Source organism: Neoarius graeffei, chromosome 16 (genome assembly GCF_027579695.1).
Source record: "Neoarius graeffei isolate fNeoGra1 chromosome 16, fNeoGra1.pri, whole genome shotgun sequence".
Classification (NCBI taxonomy): Eukaryota; Metazoa; Chordata; class Actinopteri; order Siluriformes; family Ariidae; genus Neoarius; species Neoarius graeffei.
In genome coordinates this window covers 53,925,853-53,939,651 of record NC_083584.1, presented here as the reverse complement: position 1 = coordinate 53,939,651, position 13,799 = coordinate 53,925,853, and the positions used below count along the sequence as shown (strand labels likewise).

Genomic DNA, 13,799 nt, shown 5'->3' with positions numbered 1-13,799 from the left:
CAAAACCACACTAAAAGCCCTGCTAATTAGCAATTGAAGCCGATAGAGTGAATCCCATCTAGTAGCTAAGCAGATGTAAACACAAGGTAATAGAGTAGCACGCGCCTAACAAGCAACAGATAAACAGAGTATTCAATGGATACAAGCAACAGAAAAGCGCAGTATTCCAATTAAGAAAACAAGTGGCAAAACACAGAAAACTTAGCCTGCTCTAGAAGTAATCCATAGCTCCAGTGGCCAATGACAAATGCACTCAACTGAACAACTCATAGTTACAGGTAATTATACATGAATGAAAACATACTTATGAATACTGCATTCCATTTCTGCTAAAGGATCCTGCTAAAACCTACATAGTGAATCTTCAATTATGCATCCACGTAGACTTGCCACAAAAAAAACACAAAGAATTTTGTACAGAGTGTGTTTTAGTACAACCAACAGCACAACAGGACATGACTGTCAAAACATTTAAATTTAACAGTTATAAGAAATTATAAAGCAATGTTTTAGACTAGTTAGACTAGGTAGGTTGCCAGACAAACTCAACTACAAACAGCTATAGCTTTTAGTCTGGTCTCAATGAAGAGGCCAAGGCTGTCAATCACTTAATTCCCAAGTGTAGCCATGCTGTTTAACAATATAGTAGAATAACATTTTAAAAACTAATTTACGGGGGGAAATTTTTAAATATTGTGCATATATCAACTGTTCTAATTAAACACTGTAGATGGAAAGACAGTTTAAATGAGAAAAGTGGCATGGAAAATGTATTATTTTGTCACTGAAATGCAAGGGAATGGGCGGGTGCTAAAAATTGCACTGCTGCTGGCCTGCAAGGACCTTTGGTGGCTTCACTTTTTAGATACGTTATGCTGTCCAAGTTTTTACAGTTGATGATGCCCATTATAACACAATAGATTACTACTTTTGACAACCGCATGACACTAGTGTGCATTGCATTGAAAAGCCTTGAGCAATGAACCTTTTTATAAAACAGATTTTAAAAAATTATTATTATTCATTCATTCCATTGGGGATTGCGAGGAAGCTGGACCCAATACCAGCTGACTTTTGGTGAGAGGCGGGCAACACCCAGGACACCCTGCCAGCATATCATGGAGCTAACACAGAGAGACAGACTAGGGTGACCAGATTTCCCTAGTCTGAAACCGGCACACTTTTGCGCGCGACCGTGCTCATGCACGCACACCTTTTTTTTTACGTAAACGACACTCAGAGAGGTGCTCTTATCATTTTGTTGAAGCTCACATTTATCAACATCTTACATGAAATAAAACAAACAGGCATTTTGTTATCTAGTAGCATAGTGGTATACAGATCAGTTAAATTATGGTCAGACAACAGATTTTGTAATGGCTGAGAATAGGCCAGGCTATGTCCATAGGCCAAATTTAAACTGATTTATTTCACCTGTTTGTGAGAACACCAAGAAGAATGCATATGCACATGTAGGCTATATCTCTAAAATTGCATGCACTATAGCATGAACTTAAAAAGTAGATATGTGACCTCAACATAGCCTAGGTCAGAATCAACCTTACTAACCATTCCCCACAACTGAATGAATAAAGCAAGAAGATGTGTACAAAAGTGAACACTTTTTAATGGAAGGTGCAACAAGCTGTTCAACACAGCAATATGGCCAAACTGTCAGAATGGTATGTTAAACAGAAACAAAAAAGAGACAAGTGATTTGAGAATATATACTACGGAAGCCGAGAGAGGCCCTTCATATAATCCTTTTTTAATTCACCTTGTTATCCCGAGAAAACGACATAATCATGGATTAAAGTTTTCCGTCATGTGACGGATTTCCGTCAACTGAACTCTCCCAAGGCCAAATGTGAGGTCGGTGCTGATCCGAGGAGAATTAAAATGACGGGTGGTTGGGTAGAGATTGGGTTATAACACTGATGTGTTGCAACACCATCAACTATCAGCAGGGTTTATTTAACTTTTTTGTTTTTGAGCCATGCTTTGTGTCGTTCATTTCCTATGTTTGATCATGTTTAAACGTTTGCTGTCTACGGTGCGGCATTAAAAAAACATGCGCTGTCAAAATTGGCAAAATACATTCCCATGTGCTTGGCGTGCTTGTGTCTGACCATTTCTGTTATGTATTAAATTAAATCTTGCCAAAATGACTTAGTTCAAACTTGGACATATAGAAATAGAGCATGTTAAAAAAAACGAAAAAATAAACCCCGGAAAGCCCGCTCCTCTGCTTCAGCCAGACTTGAAGACCCGATGGTGCAATGCTTGCAGACTGTCAGAAGTAATTAGACCTAAATTTATAGCTAACAAATCAGCAGACGCCCCAACAATTATTATTTTCGTTAGGCCAATGTGTAAGGTATGTTAGAACCGTGCCTTATAGAGTGCTCCAAGATGATGCTAAAAATAGTAACACTGCGGTCTGCGCGGCCATCTTGGAAGTCACTCGCTCCAGAGCGCTCATAGAGTACACATCATAGAGTACACATTCACCGATTCGTTTCCGCGTTAGAGGGCTTAGAAGCTTGGATTTTTAAAGAATTTAGACATCTGAAGTGATGGAGCACTACTGTGAAAGTTTGGATAAGCAGGCACGGGAGCGTTATGCTGAGAAGGTATGTTTCATTGGGAATGTAGATCCATACACTGTTAGTGAGAAGGAATGGAAAGCTGACCCCAGCTTGTTGCCGCATGTGACATACATCGATCTTGTGAACTATCTAGTGTTTCACCCAAGTCCATTTTGTGAACTAAAGCACGTGTACATAAACATTACTAGGCCTAGATCTTAAATGCCATTTGATGCAACAATGCACTGCAGTAGACATAAGCTACCTAATGTGACAAATATATCCATTAATCATTGCTGAAAGTACATAGAAAAGATAATAGTTTGTATCACATTTATTTTAGTAACTATGAAATTCAAGACAATTTAACCTACCTGTCACAAAGTGATCAGAACAAATCCGGATACAGTCAAGTTGTCCTAAATTTGATCGGTTAATGGCAGCCAGCCACTGTCGTCTCCTCTGCTTGCTTTTCTCCTGTGCTGCAATTCCCTGGTTAGTCACGACTTTAGGGAGTCTGTGGAAGCTTTTGCCACCCTTTTCCCCCCCGGCTACTACAGCCAACAATGACACATGTATTTGGCATTGTCACCCCTTTTTGCTTCGCTGAACAACAATGCACTGACACAGCGACCTTTGACTTCCAATATGGCCGCTGCTGGGTTCGCGCTCACCTCGAAGCACTCTATAGCCTATGTTATATCACAATTTAAAGGACGTTTGAGGAGTTGGAGGCTGCGAGCGCAATGATGTTCCGACATGCGCTAAACTTTATTCCCTGAAAATCATACACCAGCGTTCAATGCCCCAAACAGTCAAAATGTCTAGAAGACTACAGTTAAATAATAATCATAGCCTACTAAGTTAAATTACGTCAAAACATCTGTTTCTGGCCTATGAAATGATGGAGGAAAATGAGAACGAACGCAAAGTAGATAGCAGCCAACTTCACGCGATCTTTTAGGTAACTTAACACTCGTGTTGGCCACAATATTTCTCTTAATAAAATCTTGAATTGTTTTTGAAGTCGTATTCAACACAAAGTAAGGTCAAACCCCAATTTTAATTTAAGCGAAGATCCAAACTTTTTTCTATATTGACGTCGAGCATAGAGGAGCATGTCATTCTGCTTTCGGTTTCGGCAGCATGGATGCGCTTTACATGAAAGAAGGCACTGATGTGTCTGCCATCGATAAAGGTGTAAAAAAAAAAACAAGTGGAGGTGGGCTTGGCTGTACGAAATAGGTGAAAACGGAAAGCCATTTAGTTTATGGTGCAAAAAACTAAACATTCCAGGTGCTTGCATTTGTGTGGTTTGCCACAAAAAAATAATATACGGAAGCAATGGAAAGAAAGTGCAATAAATTGAATATATTAATCCATTAATTAATTGATAATAAAGTTATCAGTTCTAAGTTAACCATTCTCAGAATTTCATTGAAATCCACCCATAACACCCCCCCCCCATAAATTTTCAGTCAAATAATTTTTTTTTTTGCTTTAATCCATGCATAATTAATTCAGGATCTCGAGAAAACAACACAACTAATTCGAGATCTCGAGAAAACAAAACCGTTATTCCGAGATCTCGAGAAAACAAAACAATTATTTCATGATCTCGAGTAAACAGCTGAGAAATGGTTCATTCAGGTGCGCCAAGAGACTTGTGATATGCTGACGGTCAATAGAATCTCATCTCATTATCTCTAGCCGCTTTATCCTTCTACAGGGTCGCAGGCAAGCTGGAGCCTATCCCAGCTGACTACGGGCGAAAGGCGGGGTACACCCTGGACAAGTCACCAGGTCATCACAGGGCTGACACATAGACACAGACAACCATTCACACTCACATTCACACCTACGGTCAATTTAGAGTCACCAGTTAACCTAACCTGCATGTCTTTGGACTGTGGGGGAAACCGGAACACCCGGAGGAAACCCACGCGGACAACATGCAAACTCCGCACAGAAAGGCCCTCGCCGGCCCCGGGGCTTGAACCCAGGACCTTCTTGCTGTGAGGTGACAGCGCTAACCACTACACCACCGTGCCGCCCCCGGTCAATAGAATGTCTGGAATAATCGATCACCTAATAAGGCAATATTTTGATCAGGGGTTGACACAGGGAGAGATTGCATTAAGTCTTTTAATAAGGGATCATTTCAAAATTAGTCCGCGGCACCTCCGCAGAAGACTGGCCTGGCTTCGTCTCTACCGACGGAGATACAGTGATCCAGCTGAGATCATGAAATAATTGTTTTGTTTTCTCGAGATCTCGAATTAGTTGTGTTGTTTTCTTGAGATCCTGAATTAATTATGTCGTTATCTTGGGATAACAAGGTGAATAAAAAAAGATTATGAAGGGCCTCTCTCAGCTTCCGTAAATATACACTCAAACAAAACAGCAATAAAGGAGGAGAGGGGCGACAGCCCGAGGAAAGCCCCCACAGGAGCGCACAGCATTTGCAACATAGGCTACCTAACTCAGTACAAGAACAAAGCACTTACAGTGTGTGCAGTAGGCTTCGTGCGCATTGTTCTGCACCTCTCGGAGGAAGGGGTAGGTGCCCTGTAAATCTTTGGAAAAGGTACATTTTCTTTTCAGCATAATTGCTGCGGCATTACTGCTGCTAACTGCTAGACAAAGAACATTCGCGCCAGTTAATGTTTATTTTATTGTTGCATGGCAACACGTTCTGTTGTCTGGAATAATGTGGCTAAATAAACACCCATGCCACAGGGCCAGGGGGCAGTAACCAGGAAAGTTTGCGATTCCTGTCAATTCATCAAAATAGTAAATGCAGACATTTCTCCGCTAATGATTCCCACGCTGCTCAGTCGCAAACGTCGCAAGTGGCGAAAACCGGGACATATCCGTGTCCCGACAGACTTTTGTCGGGACTCGGGACACACAACCCCAAATCAGGACGTCTGGTCACCCTAAGACAGACAATCATGCACACTCACATTCACACCTATGGGCAATTTGTCTTTGGACTATGGGAGGAAACTGGAGAAAACAGAGGAAACCCATGCAGGCACGCAAATGTGGGAGTACATGCAAACTCCATACAGAAAGGTCCCCAGTCAACAGGTTTGAACCAAGAAAGTGCTTGCTATAAGGAGACAATGCTAGTCACCGCAGCACCGTGCTGCCCTTTATTATTATTTTTTCTTCATTTATTATTATTATTATTATTATTATTATTGATAAAAAGCAAAAAAGATACACATTTTCAAATACATAGACAAGGATAATCTGAATCCTTACAATAAATGTGGTGGCTTATTTAGACTGAACTTAATCACAAGAAATATGGAGCAGAGTTATTGCAAATGGATGGTGTTTGGCCTTACATGAAGACAGATCTCATAGTCAATGTGTGTGTGCCAGAAATCCTCTTTGTGAAGCTGGGGATCCTGTACCCATGCTCTTACAAATTCCTGTAACACATTTACAAAAGAAACATAATCATGAGACATGTGTGTTTCAAAGAAATTAGCTGCTATGGAGGAGTTTGTTTTTCCAAATATTCAATCACCTCATTACCTTAGGTCAAAGAGCAAATTACACACTGAGTATTTAGCAGAAATCAAATTAGCATAAAAATGTGTAAAAAATCTGTAATTCACAAGAGGGCAGTGTAGTTGTTTACAGACTGAATTTGAAAATTTGATATAACAAAAAAGAAGTCATCATCCTGTATGGCTATTGCCAAATGAATGAAAATGAAATACAATGGAAACTTTGATAAACCAGATATTTCAAAACACAACATAATATCTGAATATTATTGATAAAAATGTCTTTAAACACTTGAATAGTAGTTTTGCCAATAATGCTACCCCAGTACACTATATGGCCAAAAGATTGTGGACACCTGACCATCACATCCATATATGGTCCTTCTACAAACTGTTGTCACAAAGTTGGAAGTGTACAATTGTATAGAATGTCTTTGTGTACTGTAGCATTACAATTTTCCTTCAGTGGAATGAGGAGGCTCAAACCTGTTCCAGCATGATGTCCCTGTGCGCAAAGCGAGCTCCATGGTGTGTTAAGGTTGGAGTGAAGAACTCGTGTCCTGCACAGAGCCCTGACTGAACTCAACCCCACTGAACACCTTTGGGATGAACTGGAACTGGAGCTTCCTCAACATCCCAACATCAGTGCCCGACCTCACTAATGTTCTTGTGGCTGAATGAAGATAAATCCCCACAGCCATGCCCCAAAATCTAGTGGAAAGCCTTCCCAGAAGAGTGGAGCTAATTATTACAGCAAAGGCAAATAAATCTGGAATAAGATGTTCAACAGGCATATATGGGTGTGATGATTAGGTGTCCACAACCCTGTGGCCATATAGTGTAATTATTAATCTGAGACACTGAAATCTGACAAACGTTTAAGTGTTGCGTGTGTTCCCAAATTCCAAAACATACTATTAGAGTTCTGATGTACATTGTTCAATTTGTGCATGTTTCCAAATTGTATATGGCAGAGTACAACAATTGAATAAAATTTGATGGTAGAGTCATTCCCAGAAGCTTAAAACAACTGGAAGTGCACTGAATCTGCCTGGAAAAGGACTCAAGTATACTATATTACCAAAATTTGTGGACACCTGACCATCACACTCATATGTTATTCTTCCCCAAACTGTTGCCCAAAGTTGGAAGCACACAATTGTCTAGAAGGTCTTCATATGCAATATCATTAAGTTTTCCCTTCACTGGAACTAAAGGGCCCAAGTCTGTTTCATTATGGCAATGTGTCACAGTGCAGGCACTTATGGATATAATTGCAGAAGAGTGACAAGGAGTAGACAGTGTCAGAGTCAAAATGTGAGACAAGAAGCAAAGTCGTAGAACTAGCGAGGGTCAGGCGATCGGCAAACAGCATTAAAGGGACTAGACAAAGCGTGAAAATGGAAAACAGGGAATCAAGAGTCAGAAGAACAAGAGTCAGTCAGAAAATAACAAGGCTTGTTATGAACTGTAGAAAGCAGAATGATACTTCACATTGAAGTGGAGTGAGTGAGAGGTTTATATAGGCAGGGGGACTTATTGGAATAATGACAGAGGGCACTGTGAGTTGTGGGAAGTGTAGTCCATGGTGTCTATTTTTGTAGTTTGGACCGGTTCAGTGGGTTTACTGACAGAGCCCCCCCAGGATCTCCGACTAGAAGCTATAGTCTTTCTAGGACACCCCCTACCTCTGGGTGCAGGTTTGTCTGGGTGTAGTGCGTGGAATTCTTGCTTGAGGAGTGGATCTAGGATGTCTTTGGCTGGAACCCAGCTCTGTTCTTCAGGCCTGTAACCCACCCAGTCTACCAGGTATTCAATCTGCCCTCTTCTACGTCTAGACTTGAGGATCTTGTTTACCTGGTAGATGGATTCACCTTCCATGATGACAGCTGGGTGTTCTTGGTTAGGTGAGTTCTCGGAGAGGGGCCCTGGGATAGCAGATTTGAGGTATGATACATGAAATGTTGGTGACAGTCTACTGTGAGGAGGAAGTTCTAGCCTGTACGAGACTTTGTTGATGTGGTCCAGTACCTTAAAAGGCCTGATATAACGTGGCTGGAGCTTTCTGGAAGACTTGGGTTCCCTGAGATTTCTGGTTGCTATCCACACTCTGTCACCTGTATGTTGGGGTTTCTGCATGATGCATATCTACATACTTCTTTTACTTGGCATTGATAGTCTTGATCTATTGGTGGACCTCCTCCCATATGGCCTGGCTACGAGTGAACCACTCTTAGACGGCTGGAACCTGGCTGGGTGTGTCATCCCAGGGGAATAAAGGTGGCTGGTAGCCGAGTATGCACTGGAATGGTGTTAGTTGAGTTGCAGAGTGCTTGAGGGAGTTTTGTACATACTCGGCCCATGGTAGAAAGCGTGCCCAATCCCCCTGGTTACACATGCAAAAGATTCTCAAGAAGCAGCCGATTTCTTGGTTGGCTCTCTCAACTTGTCCGTTAGACTGAGGGTGGTAACCGGAAGTGAGACTGACAGACACCCCTAGTTTTTCCATGAAGGCCCTCCAGAAGCGTGAGATGAACTGAGAGCCTCTGTCACTTACAGTGTCTTCAGGGAGACCATAGTATCAAAAGATGTGTTGAAATAATAGTTCTGCTGTTTGGACTGTGGTGGGAATGCCAGGTAAGGGTATCAGCTTGAGGGCTTTGGAGAAGCAATCAATGGTTACCATAATTGTTGTGTGATTTTGTGAGGGAGGAAGGTCCTTGATGAAGTCTATGGCTATGTGGGACCATGGTCTTTGAGGCACCGGGAGGGGACAGAGCTTACCGGTGGGTGGAGTTCTGGGTACTTTGGCTTGTGTGCAGCTCAAACATGATGTGATGAACTGGTTGAGCTCAGTGAGCATGTTTTCGACCAATATTTGTTTCGAAGCATCTGATGGGGGCGATGGCTGCCCAGGTGTCCGGTGGTGGGTGATGTGTGAGCCCACATGATGAGTCTGTTTCTGAGTAGCTTGGATATATATAGTAGACCAGGTGGAAGATTATCAGGGAGTTGTTGAGGTAGAGAGTCTCTGATTTCTCTGTCTAAGTCCCAAGTGATGGACTGGAGGAAGCATTGAGAAGGGAGAATGGAATAGGCAGTGGAGTCCTGATGAGGGGGAGCAAAGATTCATGAGAGAGCATCAGCCTTAGTATTCTTGGAGCCAGGGTGGAAAGAGATGGTGAAATTGAATCTAGTGAAGAAGAGGGCCCATCTGGCTTGACAGGGGTTTAACCACTCAGCCTTCTGGAGATATTCTAAGTTCTTATGGTCTGTTACGATTATGAATGGGTAACTGGCACCTTTCTTCAAGGGCCAGCTTAATTGCAAGTAGCTCCCAATTTCCTACATCATAATTGTTGTTGTCCAAAGTTGGAAGCACACAATTGTCTAGAAGGTCTTCGTATGCAATATCATTAAGTTTTCCCTTCTCTGGAACTAAAGGGCCCAAGCCTGTTTCATTATGGCAATGTGTCACAGTGCAGGCACCTACAGATGTAATCGCAGAAGAGTGACAAGGAGTAGACAGTGTCAGAGCCAAAATGTGAGACAAGAAGCAGAGTCGTTGAACTAGCGAGGGTTGGGCAATTGGCAAACAGCATTAAAGGGAATAGACAAAGAGCGAAAATGGAAAACAGGGAATCAAGAGTCAGAAGAACAAGAGTCAGTCAGAAAATAACAAGGCTTGTTATGAACTGTAGAAGGCAGAACAATACTTCGCACTGAAGTGGAGTGAATGAGAGGTTTATATAGGCAGGGGGACTAATTGGAATAATGAGTGACAGCTGATCTCAATAGTCAGGAGGCAGAGGGCACTGTGAGTTGTGGGAAGTGTAGTCCATGGTGTCCATGTTTGTAGTTTGGACCAGTTCAGCGGGTTTACTGACACAATGCCCCTGTGCACAAAGCAAGGTTCATAAAATTTGCCAAGGTTGATGTGAGAGAACTTGAATGACCCAGGCTACTTTAAATATAATTTAAAGCTTTCCCAGAAGAGTTATACCAGAAAAGGGTGGGGACCAACTCCATGTTACTGCCCATGGTTTTGGAATGTTGACTGTTGTAGTAATTGTATTTGGCAAGTAAAGCTGCATCGTGATAATGTAAGCACACTCAGGACCTGAACGTGAAGTGCAGTGTGAGTGCAGGTTAGTGGGGGAGTGGGAAGGGCAATCATTTTCAGGAGCAGTACAAGGCAATTTTTCCTGGTGTGAGAACGCCCAAATTCATCCATCCATCCATCCATCCATCCATTGTCTGTAGTCGCTTACCCTGTTCTACAGGGTCACAGGCAAGCTGGATCCTATCCCAGCTGACTATGGCCAAGAGGTGGGGTACACCCTGGATAAGTTGCCAGGTTATCACAGGGCTGACACAGAGACAAACAACCATTCATTCTCACATTCACACCTACGGTCAATTTAGAGCCACCAAGTAACCTAACCTGCATGTCTTTGGACTGTGGGGGAAACCAGAGCACCTGGAGGAAACCCATGCAGACATGGGGAAAACATGCAAACTCCACAGAGAAAGGTCCTTGCCAGCCACTGGGCTCGAACCCAGGACCTTCTTGCTATGAGGCGATAGTGCTAACCACTACACCACCGTGCCGTCCCGCCCAAATTCAAATATATGAAATTCGTATTCAAATACTTGAATTTGAATACTTTTGTCAAATAAGGCTTTTTTTTTCATTTTTTAAAATGCATAATGCAAAGCAGTAGTGCAGCAAACTGATATGGTACATAGCATAATGCACAATTTGTTAAAACATGTTTTTAGGTATTGGATAGGTATTGATTACAGGTATTGTTTTTTAGGTATTGATAACAAAAACAATGGGTTGGAGTTTAAAAACAAACTTCACTCACATTAATCGCTTGGGCAAGACACATGCTAAGAAGGAAAACTATATTTTAAAGTCTATGTAAAACAGTAATAGTACCGTACATGTGTTTTGAGTTTGCCACACCATAGAAAAATGTGTCATTAACAACCCAGCTAAATTTGAATGGTTTTTCAAAAATATCATTAAGTATATAAAATTAGGTTTAAAAATTGTGGAGAAAAAAAAAGCAGTACTCTCTGCTTTGAGATGCTGGGGATGTTTCCACTGAATGCACTAAAACCAAGCCCAGTCATGGGAAAGGTGCAGCCTCTCTCAGCTCTCAAATACCACCGTGACTTGAAAAATGAATGTCAGCAGCTTTATTGGAGTTGTACAGCCATACATGTTTGAGCCACCAGAGCCAGAATCTGAGCCAGAGAACCCTGACATACTTGAGAATCAACCTCATTCCTCTCTCAGTCTGCAACAGAATGGTAATTTTCTCTCCCAAGTATGCAAGTTTGCAATATCTATGACTGACTAGCATAACCTAGCCAAAATAATGTTAGGCTACCAACAAATAACATGGAACAAAACACATTTTGTCACTTTACCAGAAAGTTTTATTTGTCTATATGGTCACAGATTAAACAAGCAACCATCCTCTGCACTCTACCATAAAAGTTTATTTTTATGACTTATTTATTCATCCATCCATCCATTATCTATACCACCTTCCATTAGGGTCATGGGTGAAGCTGAAGCCAATCTCAAATAACTTCGGGCAAAAGGCAGGGTACACTCTGGGAAGGTCACCAATCTATCTCACACCTAATGGGCTAAATCCAAACTGTCACAGTGGGATAGGCAACATACTACATTCTAACTACACATAGCTTGAGTGTAACTAACTACCAGCAGAAGGACTCAAACCAGGGAGCACTAGCACACCACCCTACTGTAATGACCCATCGTAATACCTCAAAATCAAGTGGGATAAATTATTGCTAATGCAGCTCTAATTTTTATAACATTAAGTTACAATTTAAGTATATCTTATTGTGTAGCATATAAATGCCACAATGACGCTAAACAGAAAGCACAAGCTGGAAATAGACTGCATTTCCACAGAGAAAATGCAAAGTGTGCTTGCTCAGCTATAGCAGAGGGTCATGGACAAACACTGGATCAGACATGAGACTTCACATTGCAAGATATTTTTTACATGGTCTACAGAAAGTATGTGTGGCGAAGTGTGCGTAGTGTGTGTAGTGTGTGTCTTGGAGGCCAAATAGTGTTCAAGAAAAAAAATCCTTTTTCCTTAACACTATTTGGCCTCCGAAAATGAAAGTTTGATTTTTGAAATCTGTGACTTTTACTTAAAATAAGTTTGACAGTAAATCCACTGGAGGATCCCTTTAAGTACGTTCCACTGAAAATAAAAATAAAACTTCCAGTTGAGTAACACCAATTCAATTGTTTGCCACATATAAATTTATCCCATCATGCATTTGTAAATTTGTAATGTACACGTTTTCTTCCTACTACAATGTAATACAAGTCAAGCAAACTTTGAGAGTTTTTACACTAATCCGTGAACCTTGCATTTCTAATTCTTCCACGTTTGCACAGAACAGAATGGATGCCTAATGTGTAACTGAATGCATAATGTTGCTTTAACTCTGAGAATCCAATTAAAGCATTCTTCAGCCTGACTACGGGTGCCAACTCTCCAAAACAAAGACACAACTTGTTGACATTGTATTACAAAGAGGACAACAAATAAGAAACATTTGTATGCATTATGTTTCAGGATGGAAACATAATATTCAAAAAGAATGTAAATTCAAATGTAGCTTTTCTCACTTAAGGATCTATTGTAATGAAAAATTAAAACTGTACTAATGATAAATCAAAGTACCTTCTTTGTGAGACTGCCTATTACGTCCTCCATTTCAAATACACCACTGGAAAAGGCAGAGAAATGTTATTTATCAGGAGAAGGAATGTGATTCAGCACTAAGCACTCAGCACTAAGTTTACACAAGCACAATGTTTTTAATGAGAACTGGGAACATATTAAAGAGGATTAGAAATTAAGCTCTTACATCAGAGTCTAGAGAAAAGCTGCATGATGATGCAATAGCAAGTCAGAGAAAGGCTCTGGACCCATGCTTATCAATCACAAATTGGAACAGTGGGCCTCATACAAGAACCACTCGTATGAACAGATTCATTCTTAAGTAGCTTGTATGAGTAATCTAAGAGAACTTTGCACATTCACCAGTTTTCTCATATTTTGAATTTTCTCTTAGCCATGAACACAATTTATGAGTCCAGATCTGTTGTAGGAGTCATGTGCAAGTAGTCTGCTGTTTATATATGGTATATATCATCTCATCTCATTATCTCTAGCCGCTTTATCCTGTTCTACAGGGTCGCAGGCAAGCTGGAGCCTATCCCAGCTGACTACGGGTGAAAGGCGGGGTACACCCTGGACAAGTCGCCAGGTCATCACAGGGCTGACACATAGACACAGACGACCATTCACACTCACATTCACACCTACGCTCAATTTAGAGTCACCAGTTAACCTAACCTGCATGTCTTTGGACTGTGGGGGAAACCGGAGCACCCGGAGGAAACCCACGCGGACACGGGGAGAACATGCAAACTCCGCACAGAAAGGCCCTCGCCAGCCACGGGGCTCGAACCCGGACCTTCTTGCTGTGAGGCGACAGCGCTAACCACTACACCACCATGCCGCCATATATATATATATTAGTCCAGCCACTGGGGGTGCATAAGCGTACTCTTGGTGCCAGTCCCAAGCCCAGATAAATTGGAGAGGGTTGCATC

At 41.6% G+C, this 13,799-nt stretch overlaps 1 protein-coding gene across 1 annotated transcript in view; it reads right to left on the bottom strand.

Annotated features, from left to right (window-relative positions):
• snx10a (sorting nexin 10a) overlaps nucleotides 1–12,894 on the bottom strand; it is a 50,507-nt gene extending 37,613 nt beyond the window's left edge. Inside the window, exons 1-2 of the mRNA XM_060942263.1 lie at nucleotides 12,862–12,894; nucleotides 5,945–6,031 (exon numbers count right to left, since the gene is read on the bottom strand). Coding sequence (XP_060798246.1) covers nucleotides 5,945–6,031; nucleotides 12,862–12,894 — 120 coding nt within the window. The remainder of the gene's footprint in view (nucleotides 1–5,944; nucleotides 6,032–12,861) is intronic.
• Between the last annotated feature and the right edge of the window lie 905 nt (nucleotides 12,895–13,799).